General features: G+C 42.0%; 2 protein-coding genes across 2 annotated transcripts; one reads left to right on the top strand and one right to left on the bottom strand.

The window, feature by feature from the left end:
• Window positions 1–1,670: 1,670 nt before the first annotated feature.
• Window positions 1,671–4,141, top strand: MTRES1 (mitochondrial transcription rescue factor 1; the record flags this gene model as incomplete). Its single annotated transcript, XM_079532868.1, has 3 exons — window positions 1,671–2,104; window positions 2,803–2,875; window positions 3,965–4,141. The coding sequence occupies 3 exons, from the start codon at window positions 1,671–1,673 to the stop codon at window positions 4,139–4,141; spliced, it is 684 nt and encodes a 227-aa protein (XP_079388994.1).
• Window positions 4,142–10,970: 6,829 nt separating this feature from the next.
• BEND3 (BEN domain containing 3) lies at window positions 10,971–19,139 on the bottom strand (the record flags this gene model as incomplete). Its single annotated transcript, XM_079532733.1, has 3 exons — window positions 10,971–13,214; window positions 18,410–18,633; window positions 19,106–19,139. The coding sequence occupies 3 exons, from the start codon at window positions 19,137–19,139 to the stop codon at window positions 10,971–10,973; spliced, it is 2,502 nt and encodes an 833-aa protein (XP_079388859.1).
• Between the last annotated feature and the right edge of the window lie 1,703 nt (window positions 19,140–20,842).

Below are 20,842 nucleotides of genomic sequence, written 5' to 3'. Positions count from 1 at the left end.
AGCGGCGCAGGGACGGCGGCGGGCCCGGGCCTGGGGCTCTGGGGTACTCAGGTAACCGCGGCGGCCTGCCCTGCTGCGAGGCTCCCTCCGGAACGGGGCGGCGCGTCGCCGAGGCCGCGGGGCGGAGGGAAGCGCGGGGCCGCCGTGACCCCCAGCGACGGGACGGGCCGCGATCGGGCCTGGGCTGCGCGGCCTTCGCCGGGACGGCGGCCTAGGGCGGCCGTCAGCGACGGGGCCTGGGCCGAGGTGAGGGCCGCGCTGAGCCGGCCCTCAGCTGCGGCAGCCGCCTGCCTGGGGCAGTGTCTGCGGCCCTGCGCTGCTGGGAGCTCCGTTCCGAGCTCAGCGCCGTGCCCGGGGCGGGTGGCGGCCGGGGAGCCGCCCTTGGCTCGGGGTTCGGCAGCTCCTGTGCCCCCGGGGCGGGTTTGGATCGGCGGTTTAAAATAACAGCGATCGCTTCAGAGAACTTTTAGCAATTTGTCCCCGGCCTGAGGAAAGGCGTTAAGTCTTCAGGGAGCGGCACACCGTCCTAAAATTTTCAATTGTATGCCTAGTAGTTGTAATTGCTGTGGTGTGAGCAGAGCCGTGGGGGTTGTGGCTATTTTTCTGCCACCAGTAGTCACGGACCTTTCACTACTGCGGCTGACTGCACAGGAATCCCGTTCTGCTTTCAGCAGAGTTCACTCTGGTATCAGGACAGGAGCACAACCTCTGGTGTCAAGCAGTACACACACAGTTGTACAAAAGCCAGCGTCACATCTGGCTAGAAAGGTGCCTCCAGCTGAGAGGTGGGCCTCAAAAGGAGCAGCACCAGGGCTGCTGGCCCCAGTCCTGTTGCGGTGTTCAGAGCTGAGCTGCTTCTGCTGGACTGCTGCGGTGGTGCTCGTTCCCACTTGGAGCAATTTGCAGCCTTCCCTCAGCCAGGAGCATGGTCTGAGCAGAGCCTGGAGTTTAGAAACCTTCAACTCTTGGGGTTTTACTTACGGTATCGAACAGGTTGCTTTCACCAAGGAGGAGTCATAGCAAGCGTAACTCTCTCTTCGCTTTTTATGAAATATCACACAGAATCACAGAATGGCCCAGATTGGAAGGGACCTCAAGGCTCATGAATCTCCAATCCCCCTGCCACATGCAGGGCCACCAGCCTCCACATTTAATACTAGACCAGGTTGCCCAGGAATCTGGCCTTGAACACCTGCAGGGACGGTGCATCCACAACCTCTCTGGGCAGCCTGTTCCAGCACCTCACCACTCTCCTAGTAAAGAACTTCCCCCTGACATCCAACCTAAATCTTCCCTCATATAATATATGAAATAGCTACCTGGCTGCTTCTTTTACGAATGGTGTGTTAAATGGAGGGAGCAAAATGCCACAGGTATGTTTAAACAGTTAATATTAAACTGCAGAAGAGGAACAGATTCCATTTCCTATTCCATTGGGGGTTTCAGCACTGGCTTCTATCTGATACTTTACCTCTCGGTAGCGATGGGCAGTGTGTGAGAAAACACAGCAGGATGCCCACTGCGTTTAGATGATGCACTGTGCAAGGGAACTAGATAACCATCTGTCTGTTTGTTTTAACTGTTGTGCTGTCCCTGGAGAAATCCTTCCCAGTAGTCAAAGCGCTTGCTTGTTTTTAACTATGAATGCTTATTTCATTTTAGGGTGTACTATGGCTGGCTTCAGGCTCCCCATCACTGTGTTTAGAAAACTGAATGTTTGGGTTGGACTGTGGGAGAAATTCCCTTCTAATAAACTCTTTCCCTCTTGGAGAAGAAGCATTTTCTGTAGCTGTCAGGCAAGCACAATAAATGACCGAAGATGGTTTAGCTTTTTCCCAGTAAAACTCTGCACACTAAGACTTTCTCCAGAGTATGTCTCAGTACTCTCTCTGCGGAACAAAAGTAGCAAAAGCTCTAAGAGGAACAGACAAACTGTACAGGAAGAAGAGGAGGAGGAGGAGGAGGCAGATGAACAAGAAAGTGATTTGGAAGATGAATTGGAAAATGACCCCAGCGTAGTAAAAGATTACAAAGATCTTGAAAAAGTGGTGCAGTCTCTACGATATGACGTGGTCATGAAAGCTGGCTTAGACATTGCAAGAAAGTAAGTATGAAAAAGAACCTGCTGGTGAGAGAGATGGCATGTAGATAACACCGGAGGTTTGATCCCCTTTATTGTTAGAATACCCACTTTTTAATATAGCTGTTTTGAGTTGGGATATCTGGGGTGTTGTTGTTTGTTTGGGGCATTTTCTATCAATTACCATGTATTTAAAATGAAGAAAACGTACTAAGTAATGCAAAAAGATCTAATTTGAGACAGGGAGAATAAATAACATGCTATTTAATGGCTGTAGAAATAGATGAGGGTAAGGTCAATCTAACACACCGGGTCAGCCAGATATGTACACTCTACATCAATAAGTCTGATCTTGAACCTATAAAAGCCTTACGTTGCAGTGTTGTTACTATAATCTGATCACTTACAAACAATTGAACTGGCTGGTGCAGGACGGAGGACTTCATTTGTTGGGTATTCAGGAGACAACTCTTCAGAAACAGCTTTTTGTTTCTTTTACCTATAGCACAGAGCACCTTCTGTCTACTATTTCATTTACCGTCTGTGAAAGATTTCTTCCAGTTCAAGACTGTCCTGTCCTAAAATAAGTAATCCTTTCTGTGCAAACTAGAGTTGTGGAAATATGCCTTGCATGTGAATGGTTTTCTTGTGTGTTTGCAAGTGAACAGTTGCATTTGTTCTGCTGCATACTGTCAATGCAATAAAACCTTGTTTTTCTTCAGTAAAGTAGAAGATGCATTCTACAATAATGAACTCAGGCTGAATGGAGAAAAACTATGGAAGAAAAGTAGAACTGTAAGACTCTTTAACATTTAAATATTTTAATACAGTACAAGAAAATAACTAAACTGTGAGCTCTTCTCCTTCCTTTTACTTGGGGCAGAAGAAGCAGCCGCTAAATGGCTCTGCCGTTTAGGTGAAGGGCATTGCTAACACCACTTCCAGCTTTCTGTGTGTGTGACTGCTATTCCTGCCCCTAAGGTGCTGCTCCCTAAGGCAGATGGGAGACCTGTGGTATTGAAATGGGCTGAAAGCAAGGAAAAGGCAGGTGGCAGCAAGGACAGAGCTTTATGTGTTGCTGAAGGAAGCGATGATAGATATGAGGTTGATGGATTAGGAGTGATTAAATCTGAGGTATTAGTGGAGTAGGCACATGGTTAAAGTTTGATGATAGAAAGGGACTGAAACTGAGGTAGCCCAGGAAAGGTTATTTTGTCTGTGAGAGAGCACACAACACATACACAGCCAAAGGGTTGCAGGCTCAGCTGGCCACGTTCTTTCACAACAGAGCTCACCCAAATGGTGACCAGCATACCTCTACGTTCCCTTCAGGTGAGGGGGATCAGGTGGCATTACTGTGGTGAAAAGGCAGGAAGGAGAGAAGTTTTAGTTCCCATTCCCCTCAAGTTAGGGCTCGTTTTTAAAGGCATACTGCTGCTGTGGATTTTACGAGGGGACACAGACTGTTGACCCACGCTGTTCTTTACAACAGTTTCAGGTGTTCTAAAAGAAGGAGGAGAATTTTGCATTTGGCTGCTTTGTGTCTGTATTGATAGAAGAAGATTGGCAGGAAACCCTATTTGGTAATAAACCTGTATGATAGCTTTTCCAGAGTTAGGCATTGGCTGTAATTCAGTAAGGGCAAAACTCCTGGCAGAGAAGGTCATAAGGAGACATTTGTTGCTTATTGCCAGGGCTTTCCTAAAAGCTCACAGTGGAAGGACGGCTCTGTAGTGGGTCTGGTGTAGCCTTCCCACTTCCTCCCCCCAGAGATTCAGGAGAACAAATGGCACGAAAGGAGCACCATTAATGTGGCCCCGACTGTGGGAATTTGTTTTCTCCAGAGAATGCTTACAATTGCTCATCTTCTCTTTCTGTTTCCAGGTGAAAATTGGTGACACGCTGGATCTCTTAGTAGGTGAAGATAAAGAAACAGGAACTGCTGTAGTGATGCGGGTAGTCTTAAAAAAAGTATCTAACAAGACTGAGAGTGAAAAATACAGAGTAATTTTAAGACGTTGGAAAAACTTGAAGGTGCCCAAACAGGACGTACTGAAGTAGTGGGGGGATGCATGTGGCAGCATGAGATTTGTTTTGCAGAAAACCATATTGTTTGTTGTTAAATACGAATTTTGGTTAAACAAAATGACAGTACCCTTTTTTAAGGGCTCGTGTTAGAAATATCTCCCTCTGCTGTGTACATCAATGCTCCTGTGGTAAATGCCTGTCACTTCTTGCAGTTAGTTTTGTTTCATGATACTGTGGGATAAAATACTCTGCCCTCATATCTCCAGGCAGTTTCCTTACAGACGTTATATAAAATGACTCAATAAAGACAAATTTGATCACTGTTTAATTGCTGCCTGGTTTCTGTTAATCAGGTTATGTGAAAGCTGACGCCACAAGCAGCACTGCTTTCTTAGCTTTATTTCTAGATTCGTTACATAGTTTGGTTTTTTTTATATTACATATACGTATGCGTAAAATTGCTTCCTTTTTAATTACCAATTTGATCCTGGTTAACAGTACCAACTCTGTGCTTTCATACACGTTGATGCAGTATAGAAAGATACTGATTGCAGCAGCATGTTCTTAAGCAGGAAACTTCACAATGTCCGAGGATTTGTCAAGGCAGAGATCCTCTCTTCTCTCATGGAAAAGGTAGCTCAGGCAGGAGGCACACAGTTAACAGAAGAAAATGAGATCTTGGTTTTTTATTGCATACTGATGTCAGCGTGGCATTTAAAAGAGTATTTATCACTTAAGTGGCTGTAGAGATCTGATTGATCAAAGATCAGACAACACTGTGATTAGAAGTACACGCCTGTATTACAGCAGGAAAGTGCAGCCTTGGAGCTGTGGTCTCGAGTAATCACCCACACTTGTAATGTTGATCATACACTTTTTTCAACAGAAACAACAAACTGTATGAGCTATGTGGCATAGACAGAATTTTCATGTTTATAGGTGTTTAACATCTACACATCCAGGTGTGGTGTGTGTGTGTGTGTGCAAGGTGGGAGCATTCATTCAGCCCACGGTCTGTTCCCTACCAAGTGAGAAGAGCCCAGAGGTGAGAGCAGCCCAGATCAAGCAGCAGAAGCACACAGCAGTCTGCTTTTCCTTGCATGTTCCTGATATCTAAGTGGGCAGGCAAGAAGTTGTTGCTCACAAAACAAATGTAAGGTGTCAGACTATCAGATATATCTGGTATGCACTGATAAAGCAATGGCTGGATCCAATCCAGAAGGCTCTGCCTAGCACTGTCAGATTGCCCATACAGAACCATGGCACTGGCACGGCACCAGGATGACCTGACAGCTTTGCGTGCTTCCCACACTGCAGTGTGTGCTGCAGGGAGGCCAGCCTGCCTTGCAGAGCAGGATCTCTGATCATCCATGGGAAGACAGCAGGGAAATGCTCACAGAACTGGGCTGCTTGTGCCAACTGCATCAGTTTCTCAGTTCTAATGTCTACATAACAGAGTGATTTTAATCACTCGCTTTCTACTTGCTCCACAAAAGAACAGACAGTTATTTTTTCCATAGGGACAAGAGTAGCACCGAAGCATTCCTGGTTTCTGTTAGCTTCTGCAATGGCACACCAGAACCTCTAGCTTCTGTGAATTAATTACAGCGTTCAACGTGATGGTTGGTCTGCAACAGCCCTCATGAGGAAAGGGGTGTGGAGAGTCTGTGTATATGGTAGGGAGAGCGGCACAAATGTGAGTACTGCTGAAACTTAAAAATCTTCATCTCATACTGGAGCATCCAGTGAACCTATAGACAAGCACTCCAAGGAGAACATGGGTTTTTAAATTATTGAGAGGAAACACAAGAGAAACAAGGGACAACATTATCTGCCACAGAAACAGACTCCTGGATTTTCCATACAAGGAGTAAAACCTCAGGAATAGGATGTGATCCTATCAGTGACTCACTCCTGCTGCTCCCACACACCTCAGCATTTTCTTTTCACAGGAAACCTTTGCAGACCGTGCTAACACACCGCCTTGGAGCTAACTGAAGTTACACGCTCCTGAAAGCATCATGATGGGTGGAACGCTTTGCCTTCTGAGGAGCTTCAGCACCAAGGCACAACACCACAAAGCGTGCCTGGAAATGGTGACAAACCGCTGTTTCACCATAATGAGATTTGTGAAGGAAATGGGGAATGATTATCTGACATTTGTGTGTGTGGGGAGATATTAATGAGGTGATCTTCCTCCAGCCTTTGACAATCACCATTTGTTTTGCTTACATCTATTAATGCAAATCTTAGAGCAACTGGACATGTGGTGATTTTGCCCCCTTTGTTTTTTTTAACTGATCATGCTTTACTTTTTTTTTTTTTTTTTTAAACTGAAAATTGTGGTTTTTTTTGTTTTTTTTTTTAATTAGTCACATTTATCTTGTGAGGGGGAAGATTGGGGCAGGGAAGCATTCTCTAGAGCACCTTTATTTAATCTCTGTTACAGCTCTTTCCATAAGAACCGAGGGCCTTTCAGCTTGCCATTAATGAAAAGAAAAACGCTCAGAGGGGACTGCAGCCTCATCATGGAGTGAATCAGGAAAGAGAGCAAGCAGCAGCCTGCCCACACCACAGGCTTCTGCTGGTGCGATCAGTAACCAGCAGAGACACCATTCAGAAAAATGACAAAAATAAAAAGGGATATGCTGGATGGAAATGATACAGCATGGGGTGATGCCCTGCTCATCAGACGAGCTGCAAGGAAAGTATTCCAGATCTGAGGGGATGCTGATTTGGAGTTTGCTTCCAGCATTCTGCTGCAGGAGACCACCTCTCAGAGCAGTGCTTACACGGAGATGACCACGAGCATCGTGTAGCCCATAAGAAATTAAGACCATCCCTACTGGTGGGAAGGTAACATGAACAATTTCTGTAACAGGGAGGGTAACAGTGAGGTAACACTGCAAACATTAGGTATTTGTCATGATTTCTGCTGGGACAAGAAGTTAGATAGGTAGAACAAAGACTTGTGGATGGGGACTTATTTCTTTTTCTCAGCCTTACCAAGGACAACCCTAAGAGAGGGCACTAAAGCATCTCATTTCAGCAACTCATTTAAACAACTCCAAGTGCATTCCTCTTTCCCAGAATATTAGCAAGCTAAAAAACCTTGCAAACATACCTGCATTGGTGCCAACTGAATGGCCAGAACAATCACAAGAAAACCCATGAAGTCAGAGATGAAGAAACTTTAGCAGTGACATTGGCAGAATTAGATTTACTCTGGAAGGCCATAAATGTGAACCTGCCCCATTGCCTTACCACAGATTTTAAATGCAATCAACAGAACTGTGCACCATAAGTGAGAACACCTGTCAGCCCATGCCATTACCTCAGCACAGGCAAGCTCCAGACATTGCATTTTCCAGCTGTTTCACAACCCTTTAATTGCTGAAACAAAAGCTAAATAACCAACAGAGCCTACACATTATTCTCTGTGTCTCCTGGGGCTGTAGAATTAATAATGCTCCTTCCAGCATAAAATTAGTGTGCCTTTGTAGAGCGTTGAGGATGCAGTTCTGTTTCCCACTGCTGTACATAAATAACAATTCAGAGACGAATGACACTCAAAAATGTATAAGTGTACTATATATATCTGAGGGCAGGAAAAAGAGGTGCAAACATCTTCTAGAACATGAAACATTTGGTGGCTGTAATGTATAACAAAGTGGTTGACTTCGTAAGTCAGGATCCTTCTCATTTCAAACCTTGTTACCTAAGCCAGCTGAATGCAGTTAATAGGCAGAAAACAAACGTGCTTGATCTCCCTTTTGATGTTTCGTTTTGCATCCTCTACAGAGCTTCTAAGAAAAGGTTTTAATTTGTGCAGGCTAGGAAAGGCAGAAAAATATAGAGCTGAGGTGTATTAATGTTCCTTTCAGGCTGTTAGAGGTGAGACATTCAAGCTGTATGTTGATAGGGACACGAAACTCGCCTCAGCAGGGTGTACTGACCTGATAGGCAGAAGGCAACGCCGGTCTATAGGAAGTCAGTGTATGTACATTCCAGACATCTTCACACCTAGCAATCTTCCTGCTATTTTGAAGGGGGCAAGTTTGCTCCTTTACACAAAAGCCATCTGAAAGGCAGAAAAATGGCTGCAGCAAAGCAGGGAGTTTTCGTTTATGTCTTCAGTCTGACTTGCTAAGATTACACAGGATCTTAGTTACAGCCTCTATAGGAAAAAGAACATGAATCTGTTCGTGTCACTGTACTCAGGAAATCACCAGACAACATTCCTCTTGTATAAAAATAATATACCTTTAATTTATTTACAGGACAGACCGACTGGATGAAGTGGCTGTACTTCGGATGCACTGCAGGAGCTTTTTTTTTTAGCGACCCCATGTCACTATTTGTATGTCTCTATTTTCTTCACAAAGCGTACAGTCAAATCATGGAAGATTGGGAACAGTGAGACAAAGGAATGTACACAGCCATTAGACATAAGTTAAGAGAAAAAACAGCGAGGATCTTTCTGTACCCACTTTTGAAAATACCATTTTAAAAGCTGAAAATCGCTTTTTCACTCATCAGTATGTAAGATAAACGGGCTGATTTTTGACGTGTCAGGAGATATTGCAAAATGACAACATCTACAGTAAAACCCAGTACGTCTTAAATTCACATGCTAGCTAGTAACACCTGCCAGTGGTACAACAGTTTAACGTTATCAACTTCTTTGGGAGCTTCAACATCACTGAGTGGTAAAACACGTACGACATCAAGATAAGAAAAAATAATTATAAGGGAAAGCCACACTTTGCATTTCTTGCCATCTGGTGGGGCATTCACAACAGGTTGTTGATATTTTCTGTGATTTTACATCTCCCATACAAATGCACGTAAAAGACTTCACAGAGGCGCTCGGTAGCATACAGTTACATTAGAAGGTCTCAGTTTCTGGCACATTCAATTTGCTAAATTTATGCACTGAAATGAAAGATAAGATGCAGACATTGTGGTATCAGTTCTTTATCTTTGGTAAAACGTTTTCTTTTTATTTTAGCCATATTAGCTCCAATATCCATCTTGTGCATGGTCTGCTATTATTTCAACCAGCGGGAAACATTTAGATGGATACAAATAGTATCAGTGTATTGTTTAATACATTCATGACTTTCTTCATACATTCTTTGAGAATGTTGCTAGCACGTGGGGAAAATGAGCAAATGCTAATCTGTTATGATTTACTCCTGGTTTAACACACTATCCTTTTGCTAGTACTCACCATTAGGAAAAAAATGTTCTTTTGCTTTTTAAAGGGAGAGATCAATATGACTCTAAGAGCAATAAATTCTAAAAATCTGAAGTAAAAATATCAAGTATTTTGTATTTTCTTACAAATGCTAAAATAGAAAATCACACTGGAACAGACTTCAAATTCGATACTATGACCCATTTAGGAACCATTAAAAAGGACCACAGAGAACATTAACAATTGCTCCGAGGTGTTCCAGTGACGGTCAGTACGCAGTCGCTGACTCTACTGACTCAAAAATACATACCTGACACTCTCTCATCATTTACATCGCCGTTAAAAAAGAAGAAAGCTGTTTCAAAGCTGTGCTCTCCAGTGATAAATCATATAGTAGAGTCACAGTGGGTTCTGGGTGGCTTGTGTTACATATGAACATATTATTGATGCAAACTTGGCCGTATAAATCTAAGTTATACATACACAATTATGTCTCCAAATAGCTACTAATTACACTAAATCAGTTTGGCTAAGTGAGCGAGCTCAATATCCCTACATCTGAAAAATCCAGACGGTGCCACGCTGATGCAAAGAATGATGCAAACAGCTCATTCATGGGGACCCTGTAGCACTTCATTCCATCCCAAAACTAATCTTTGCAGGTACCTTTTATTTATGCAATTTGATCTTAATACTGGAAACCTTTGGAATCATCATTTTGATACAGTAAGATCTAAAAGTTTTTAAAGTCCTTGTTGCTTATCTAGTTACTCTTGTTTTACAGAGAGGCAAGCAGGCAGGCAGGCAATGGCAATACATTCCACAGGTGCTGGCTTGGGTCTGTGCTGCTGGCTCTGCTCTCACAAGCTACCTTCAGTCACGCCAACCGCAACACTGAGCAAGAAAGAAAACTCACAGGGGCATGATCAAGCTTGGGGTGCCAACGTAAAGAAACATTCACACTGTGTTTATGCTCACGTCTCAACTCTTCAATACTTCAATTCTTAGAATTTTTAGAAACACAACATGAGTAACAGTCAAAAACGGAAATCACACCGCTCTGACCCATTCTTGGACGTGGCATTACTATTTTCAGTATCTCAGTATCAATAAGAACAAAACACATTAAAGCTGTGATTTACTTAGAAGCAAAGTCAGACATTCCAGTGATTTCAATGAATATGGCACTTTCAAAAAGCATTAGTTTTGTAGATTTCGATGAAGTTTAAATTTCAAACTCCAAATGAACCAACATAATTGTGTATAAGGGTGAAATGAAATACTGCCCCTGACGAACACCACATTTAAAAAAAAACAACTTTATTATTAAAAAGTGTTAAAAAAGGGGGAAGCAGAAATGGGGAATGGCATAGTAGAGTTTCAATACATGTACTTGCACCAGTGAAAGCCATGCTCTTAATGAGTCATTATGAGCTCTGTCACCAACGACGTAGGATCTTTACCCATGTACAAACCTAGTAAGCCACTTCCCACTGCTGCAGTACCCACATAGATGCAACACACACGTTAAAATGCAACAAACTTAGTGCCTAGTTCTCCCGGATGCTGAGCAGCCCCAGCCTGACAGGCCCTTCAGCCTAAAACAAAGCATAATCCTGACAATAATTTAGTGGTCAAAGTCTTCGGAATTCAAAGAGCCCCTCATTTCTTTGCTTTCTTTGCTTTTTTCAGTATGTCACACTTTTTTCTGTTAGGACGCCGGCATCTTTCATCAATGCTCGGTATACATTCATAATGCCATACTTCTTCCATTTTCTCCACGGGGTAAACTGCTTCCACGTAATGGCGGATCAGTCTCAGTCTGATAGGGTCCAGCTGTTTTTTGTTACAAGCACCTGAATGGTTGTATTGCAGTCTGAGATTTTCGGGAGTAAAGAGTTCTGGGAAGAGTCTTACGAGAAGCCTGGCGGCGAAGTTTCCAACAGAAAGGCTCTGCTGTACGATCTCTCTTACCTCCTTATCAGTCAGCAAATACGGAGAAGGCACAGGGAAGTCTGGGTTAGGAATAACGAGTTCATCAAGTGGTATCTTGCAAAAATCCTTGCTGCTCCTTTCGGGTGGCAGTGGCGGCCCTTCAAACTCCTCTCGAAACCTTTCGGGGTTTATTGCATAGCTGAGGAACTCCCTCCTCTCGGGCCCTGGCATGTGGACCTTCCGCTGCTGCTGGTACGAGCGCCGTTGCTCTGTGTCCCTTCGCCGACACCTCTCATCGAGCTTCCCAACAAACTCCAACATCCACACTCTGTCATTCTTTGCCCTTGGGTACAGTATCTGCACGTAATGCCGAATTAATTTAATTCTGGTGGGATCAAGCTGCTTCTTCCCCAAAGACCCACTACAGTTGTATTGCTTCCGTAAGTTTTCATGAGTAAACAGCTCAGGAAACAAGAGAACAAGCAGCCGAGAAGCAAAGTTGCCTATGGAAAGACTGCTTTCGTAGATGTTTTTAATCTGTTCTTTGTTCAATAGGTAATCGGGAACAGGGACATCAAAATCAGGAGGGGGAAAGTCAAGTTTGTCAAAGTCAATGGGCACAAGCCATATTTTTTTTGAGCGTCTACCTGGTTTTTCATATTCAAAACTGTCTTCCACTTTTATGATTGATACGTCATCCGGTAAACTGGAAGAGTCGTAACAGTCATCTCTCAGCTGATCACATTCACTTCCATCCATATATACATTTTCAAGTTCTTCATTTATTCGCTGAACGCATTGCTGCAACCAAGCTTCCTCTTCTTGTACATCTGGAAAGTAAATTTCAGTGTACCGACGGATTATCTGAAGCCGATGAGGATCCAGCAGTTGCTTCCCAGAGTCCCCATAGCAGCTGTACCTTTCGGCTAATTTTCTGTGGTCAAAGAGTTCTGGAAACAGTCTATGTAACAAAAAAACACAAAATTCCCCCGGAGAAGAAGCTTCATCTAAAAATTCATTGAGATCCTGAGCATCTAGAATGTAGTCTGAGGCAATGGCATTACTCCTGTCCAAGGACAAAGCTTCTTCTTGCTCTTTATCCTCAAGAAAATGAGAGGAATCCACCTGTAAAAACTCGGAGGACTGCACATTCTGTGGGTTATTTTCCAATTCCCTTTGAGCCCAAAATCTATTGAAAAAATCATTCAGTTGAGGCAAACACTCCACCTGCCACACAGCTGTACTCTTCACAGAAGGATAACAGACTTCCACATAGCTACGGATAAGCTGCAGATGGAGAGACTCCAGCTTCCTCTTGTTAGGAAAGCCACAGGCACTGCAGCTCCTGTTGAACTCGTCGTCGCTGAAGAGCTCTGGGAAGAGTTGTACCAGTAAGCGACAGGCAAGGTCTCCACCTGATGTGCTTTGATCCATGAGCTGTTTGAGCTCAGCAGAAGTCAGCGTGTACTCAGGGGGAGGCTTGAAATCTGCCACACACTCCACTGGACTGACTTGCTTTTTAATTCTGCTCACCTCCAGAGACAGAAGGTCAACCTTATTGTGAAGCTGGGTCATATTGGAACTGAGAGTGTTAAGTGTGAAGAACATTTTCTGTATCAAAGAATATATATTTGGGTCAGACTCGACAGCAACAGCCGCTGCAGCGAGGGCTGCAGCAGAGTCCCTTTTGCGCTGGTCATTCAAAGTCCGAAGATGCGAGGGACTGCTGGGGCTGATTTTTTCATACAAGTCATAAGAGGCAAACTGCTCTGCTCCCGGTGCATTCTTCTTCTCTGTAATTTTGTGTGAGATGCCATACAGGGGTTTCTTGTAAGATGAAGTGGTTATGTCGCTGAAGGGTTCTTCCTCACAGAGCCACGTTATATTAGGATTCTTGTTCTTGCTTGGCTGCTCTGCATTTACCTGAGTGGGTGAGCCAGTATCTCTGTTCTTCATGTTTGAATTGGAGCCCTTTGAATGAATAAATATTGTATTAGTAAGACTGCTTTAAAAATATCAGTTATAGATGTTTCCCCCTTAAGCAGGCATTGTTACATAAAAGTGCAAGGTCAAACTGTCTCTAGAAGATTCAGTTGTGTTACATACATCAAGTTAGTAAATCCATTAGTAAAATAAAACAACAAAAATACAGGAAAGTACTGTTTTTGTTTTATTATTATTATTATTTTGTCTTGGCTCACAGCTTTCTCCACAGGCTAGAAATTAAATTATAATCCTTAGCACTCTTTTCCCACTGAGTTCTAAATACTCTCCCAAATTAAGTATCATTATGCTTATGTGTACGAGGATCTCGAGCTGCAGAGAACTCGGGTGGCAACAAGTCAGCAGGAGAGCCAAGAATAGAACTTAGATTTTCTGACTCTTCGTCCTGTGACCTTGCCACTGCTTCCACCACCTGCATTTAACATTCTTAGTGCTCTCCTTATGTTAGCTTTTGAAAATGCCATGAAGGCTGTAACTAAAACTCTCATTCTTTTCTTGCTGATGTCAGAGGTTTATAACGTTGTTTCACTTTATTTTTTTTATCTTTAGAGTGGTGCACAAATCTTAAAAAAATTCTATGAGTAAAATATTAAACATTCTTTAATGTAAATAATAAAAACTTTTTTCTTCATGTGAAAATTATCTTGACATCGCAATTTTTAAAAGGCAATTTTATTTCTGAAGGGCAGAGAAGTTTAATTCCCAGTTGTCTAAATAATCTATACAGCAAAAAATACAGCAACAAACTCAAAAGAAATTCCTGCCCTTGATCATCTCAATCTCTTCCTCCTTCTTTGAAATCTGAAGCAAATACTTTCAGCTGCTCATAGTAACTAAATAGGGCTTGAGGATTGTTCTGGTTTGGGGTTTTTTTTGGTTGGCTTTTTTTTTTTTGCAAACACATGGATATTGCAGATAATTCTTATTAAGTTAAGTAGATACGACAAAATCAAAATTCAACATACAGATTCCAAACGTGAGAAAATACTCACAGATTTTAGAAAAGACTGTACTGAAACATTTTGGCATGGCTTGTTCCACAATAGATCAATTTGATTTAAAAAAAAAAAAAAAATACAGAATTTGCATTCAAGGATTATAACAGATGGAATGCAGACTTCAGGTCTGAGCTGAGAACCATAAGCAATTTCAAATGCTAGCAAAGACTCCAGCGCATTCTGCAATGAGGAGCTAGAATTAAGGTTCCTTTCTGAAAAGCAGAACAGTAACAGTCATTACATTAATCTGGTCCCTAGGTGTCCTCCTACTTGGCATCTGCCTATTTTAGTGACAAACTGAATCTAATTACTTTTCAATTTCTAAAGCAGTCAGTGCATGCTTAAACAGAACAAGCTGTTTTCTACTCCAAGTTTAGGAACCAGCAGACCCAATGAAATTGGAGTTGCTTCTGCTCTCATTCACATCACGCAGCCCTACACATGAAAACCTGTGCATACGTTCAAGGCTGTGTGGATGGACAGATGATAAATGAAAGCATAATGTAAAAGTCCAAAGAATCCATAGCAGTGGTGGTGCTTAGGACAGCTGACTTTCAGGTTCCATTTAGAAGACTGTACCTCCAATCCCACTCGTCTTAGAGCCCATTTGCTGTGGTGTAGCAGGAAGCCAGAGCTGCAGACCACCACCAGCACGTGGTACGACACACCCCACCTACATCAGCATCTCCATGACTTATAACACACTGAAGCACCAGAGGCTGATCTGCAGACAGACTGCCACCCAAACTGCTCCCATGCTCCCACTGCTGACCATGGCCAGCTCCCGCAATGGGGCTGTGGTTAGCACAGATGCCCTGTACTTGTCAGTGGAGGAACAGAGGCACTTCCAGCTGATGGTTTAGCTTTCCAAGCAGACATCACCTGGTGGCAGGTCAGGGCAATCCTCCCAGACAACACAGACCTATGGGTACCTCTGTCTCCCAGTGAGCCCCCAGTCTGAGCTAAAAAAAAACAACAAAACAAACCTTCTTTTTACCATTTCAGACCAAAGGAGAAAACAAAGCTGCAATTCTGGAGAATCACAGAATCATAGAATGGCCTGCGTTGAAAAGGACCGTAAAGATCATCTAGCTTCAATCCCCTTTGCCATAGGCAGGGTCACGAGCCACTAGACCAGGCTGCCCAGAGCCACATCCAGCCTGGATGTGAATGTAGAATTTTTTTATTTTTTTTTTTTCATATAATGTGAAATCTGCTACCCAAGTAGCAGGATACCTTTTGGATAACACCCCTGTTCCCAGAGAGTATTCCAAATATTCCCTCACACGCAGAGTATGATTCATTCAGCTCCTTCTTTACCAAATAGCTTGCCTAGGTAACCAACAGTCTGCTAGTTCTCCTCAAGAGCTCCTGCCGTTCTTTCCCTGTTTAATTATACAACAAAACTTGGCAATGTGAGGGTTCCTCCGATCAGTGCACACCTCACGCGCACTGCCGGGACAAAGCATGATTTGGCTGTGTACCCAGCAGCACAGACTCACTGCCTTCAGTATCTTACTGCACCCTCAGGCCTGGATGCAGCGTGCTGGGGGAAGGCAGTGGTCGTGCAGGAGCAGGGCTGGGCCCCGCCACCAACAGCTCAGCACTGCCACAAGGACCTGGGCATTTGCCTTGCAGAGAAATATACTCAGCGTTCGACTAATGGATGACAACAAGTTGGGGCCCATGCCTCAGCACTCTCCATGTCAGAAGTTTTCTTGTCATCTTTCCCTTTTGCTTTGCTTTTTTTTTTATACAGGTTCCAGCTGGAAACAGCACTACTCACAGCATAAACACAGGGCTCTGGGTACATTCTCCAATTAAGTTAATATTTAATATATTTTTAACTATATTTCTGTAATTTTTAAAGAAAAATCTTTAGTGGCAATTAGCTTATTTCAGAAAATGCTATTCTGATTTAGGATGAACAATTTTAATGTACTATCAATAATACAAGCAAAGGAAAGTTTCTGTAAGATTAAATATACATAATCTAGTGCTGCTTTTTATATTATATTTGCATAGCAAGTTGTTGGACTCTATATGTTCTTTGAAGATGTCCAAAATGCAACATTTTGGTGAACACTGACCAACACAACTGACTGTGAAATAATCTTCCATATTACCTCTCAGTGTCCTAACCGATCTTTAAAAGTTGTTTAGTTATTGCTCTCCTCAGTGTTAAAGCCCAGGTAATTTATGAGCTTTATCACGCTTTATACACAAAATCTCAATGCCCATAAGAATAAAGAACAAAACATTTTAGCATATGAATAATAAGAATAAATATGTCTAAGCAAGAAACACAGAAAACAATTCTATCAAATACTTCAGCTTGGAAACGTCTTGCATGGAAATTCTTAAAATTTACATTCTCCTACATGAGATTTCTCTAAAATTATTTTTATGGAATGTAGAAAAACATTGACTTCTGGCTTAAATCAGAATAATTTTTTTTAAAGTGAAATGTCTTCTGACAGGAAGTCACTGAGTAATATCAACACCAGCCTGAGAGTACAATTATGTAAAAGAAAAAGTACAGCTCTAATTGTATTATAGATAGATGTCTATGTGAAACGTAACACAACCACAATACTCTGAGAAAATATTTTGTTCTCTGTTTAAGCAGAAATAGTTAACGAAGTCATCAACTAAAACAAAATATTTGCACTAGAAAAGCAGTACACTTTAAAAATGTTGTTAGGATTGAGGACTGGCTTTGGTTGGTTATTTAACTAAACATGCTGATTCACTGGGGTCAGCTGAGTGCGAGTTTTCATCGTTGTAACTGGGTCACTTTCTGACATAATAAATTCAAGGTTAATTCATTTCAAATAAATTTTTAAAATGTATTAAAAGCAACCAGCAAAACACAAAGAAAGCACACTTCAGAGACCAGAAAGTAGTTCTTTTAAGATTTTGAATGTAAGTAAAATAATTGTAAAAAGTAGAAGAGAAAGGGAAAAAAAGAAAGAAACGGTGTTATAAGATTAAAACCTACCTACCACAGGCACTCAGGAGAAAAAACAGAGACAGAGCTCTGAGAAGTCAGAGAGATGACAGGCATGAAAAACAAATAGGAAGAGCCACAGCTAGAAAGGAGAAACGAAATGCACAAATGCAACTCGGGATAACTGGCTAAGTGGCAGAACAGCAGAAAAGGATATGTGCATTAGAGTAGGTCATAAACTAAATATAACCCCAGGATTGAAGTTATTCGAAAGAGGTTGAATTTGAATCTAGGTTATTTTAAAGAAGTGCTGAGTGTGAAAAACAGGAGGTCATTATAGTGCTCTGGAGGGCGTTAGGAGAGATGTGACAATCCAACACTGAACACGACTCTTCTGGGAATCTCAAAGAGAACAACAAAAACATAAGGGGACTCCTGGAGAGGAGCTGAGGAAATAGAATTTCAGTACTAGGAAAAGAAGGGCCAAGCATGGATGGCACTATAATTTTTTAATTTTTTTTTTAAAGGAACAGAAGGTCACCGCTCTCCCCACTGCAAAGAACAAGGGCAAAGAGAAACCTGTGCAGTTTCAGCAAAGATTAATGAAAACACCTCTGGTTATTAGGGAGGTGAAACACTAGAAGGGGTAACTGAAGAGATCTGGAACCTCCTTCACTGGCTGGACAAATGTATGGATTGCCACAACTGGGATGCTGCAGAAGTTGCAATACATGCCATTCCAGGTGTGCTGGAGGGTTCTGCATCCCCGCGTTTTTCGTTTTTGAGTAATATGCAAATCTATACATGTCACACTGACATCAAAATCTGTGTCATGGAATGATGAGAATTACAGCCCTGGTGCTACTGCCACTGAGGATCCGGCTGAAGGACTGTGTGACGTGAGAGAGGCTGTAATCACAGTCATACCGAGTTATGCCAAACCCCTACCTGCTCCTACGTTCTCTGAAAAACAAAAGTATACTTCAAATGAATGAATTAACCTACAAGTGTATGTCATTGATACAATTGCTCCCAAGTTAAAGAAATGCCCAGACAAATTTTGTGTGCAAACTGGGTCAAGAGAAGCCATATTTGACTCCAACTCATTACTAATGCAAATCTTATTAAATGACTTGCATCTTTGCTTATGACAGCACTGAATTTAGCCTATAAAATATGAACAGAAAAATCACAGTCATGTATAGAGAAGTCACCTCTTGTGTAAAGCGTCTTTTCTTCACACTGGGTAAGACATCTTGCTGGCTCCCTGAACCATCACAACCAAGTGAGGTCTGTTTCCGTTTGTTGGAATCCTGTAGGCAAGTAACTGCGCCATCCACTGAGTGTTTCTCAGAAGATCTGGATGTTACCGAGCAGTCTAGAGCTTCATCTTCATTTTCTGTTTCTACTTTCACAATATTTTTTTTAGGAATTTTTACTGGAAAAAGAGAAGGTTTAGAAAGATAAAGCACTCTCTCCGGAAAACCATGACAGCCTTAATACAATCTTTCGTGTTTTGTTTCTTTTTATGAAAATGTGTTTTGAAGAACATCATAATTTTTTTTTTTTTTTTATGACTTGCACAATAAGTGTATGCTGAGGCCACCCCAAAGTCAAGGTTTTATTATGCTAGGAACCATACAGTCATCCAGTAAATGACAGTTTCTTCCCCAAAGAAGAGTTTTAAAGCATAAACAAAGTTACAGTAGGAAGATTTTTCTGGAGGGGAAGGAAGGATGCAGAGCAGAAAATACAATGAATAACAAAGACAATGGTGCATTTTAGATAGCTTTTCAGAAACTGTTAATGTAGTTTGTCCTGATCCAAGCGCGTTCTTTATCAGATTACAAAGCTTCATTTCAACAAGTATTTTTGCCTGATCAAAAATTACGCAACGTATGATTTTTTACCTTCATCGTCATCAGTGATTTCAGCTGAGTTCATCTTCTATCTCACTAAGAAACAAAACAAAAGCACAGATATCAGCATCTTCTGGAAACAAGACACACCTACACGTGTTTTTGTGATTACTTTTACTGTACCGCCATTGTGCATTAACAGCCCGCGGATAATTTCCAATCTCTATTTTTGGAGTCACCAGCTATTTTCAATAAATTTCACAACCTGTAGACCTGTGAACACACAACCTATACTACAGACGACATACAGGAGCAGGAACGTATTGAAAATGACACATGTTTTTTCTGGTACAAAGCAAAGTGGAAGTCACTTCACTCGTATTTATGAAGTCTCTTGTCAGTACAGAAATGAAAGTTAACTGCAGTCAGTTCTCTCAGCCTGTTGCCACATCTTAACACGGTCAAATGCTTTTATGTTGTTGTTCTGTGTGACCCTGAGTCACAGAATGGAAACTCACCATAAAACAGAACACATGTATGTTGGAGTAAGTTTTCAATTACAAATCCTTGATCTCTTGTTGTGGATTGCATAAATTGGAATAGAGAATCTGCAGAGACCTGCAATAACTACTTTTCTTCCTACTGCAAAACAATAGCCTCTAATAATGTAAGAATGTTGCTGGGTTTCTTTGTAAGGATAAACAAATAATCCATACTATCCTAACATAATTTCAGCATTATTTCCCATATCATAGAACGGCTTGGGTAGGAAGGGACGTTACAGATCATATAGAAGACTCAGCTGTATTTCTGTCTCCTTAGGAACTAATTTGGCAAATCACTTGGGATAAGCATCAGCCTGTGGATGTGTTCCTGAAAGATACTCTAAAGCCTTTGGAGATCTACAAAGCAAACAACCTAATCAGATCTCACTGCCCTTAGGAGGCACACAGCTGCAACCTGACACCCTTAACTTGTAAACCAGTGACTGAAGAGCTGTCACACATCTCTCATGATCACCTACTGTAGCCTCATGTTTAATTGGCCCCAGATCATAATTACTTTACGTTTTCCACAGTCAGACTCCTTTTTAATATGGCTGTCTTTCAACCTTTCCTGCAGATCCCTTAACTGAGGTAGCAAGTGAATAAAGCAAACAGCCCATCAAAAGCTTACGTATAGCCCATGAGAGGGAATTATAAAGAAATCTAAAAAGAAACTGGAGTGGGGAGGGACAAGAGTCTGCTTTAGAACAAAAAATAATCTTTACCTTACTTTCAAAGCACTGAAGCTTTTTTTTTTCCTTAAATAATCTCACAATATTGTTTAAAAAATTGTGCAAACACTTGAATATTGCACCACTAGGCATTTCTGTCACCAACTGATGGCTGTTAATGGTAAGCATGGGATCACACTCAGAAAGTTTCATACGATTGTAAAGCAACGGGTGGCACACACACATCCAAACAAAAGATGCACGGAGTTATAATCTGCTCATCCTAGGCGACTTCTTAAGCATAGCATCTTCTGACACACTCGTCCTGAGCATGGCCCTTGTATGCAGCCCTGTAGAAAGCATCCTTAAGAAGAGAATGTCTTCATCTGATCACCAGAAAAACATATGCCTCACTTATACAGAGCAACACTACAAACCCTTTAGCTAGCAGCTGCTCTTACCATAATTTCAGAATTTGTGTTTGAGCTGATCCACACACAACTCACACCAGTTTAATGGTACTAAAACCACTGTGCTTACACTTCAGCAAACTGCAGAGACAAAACAGCACG

Source organism: Tetrao urogallus (assembly GCF_951394365.1).
Source record: "Tetrao urogallus genome assembly, chromosome: 2".
Taxonomy (NCBI): Eukaryota; Metazoa; Chordata; class Aves; order Galliformes; family Phasianidae; genus Tetrao; species Tetrao urogallus.
The sequence above is the reverse complement of the archived record's forward strand: the minus strand, read 5'-3'. Positions and strand labels throughout refer to the sequence as shown.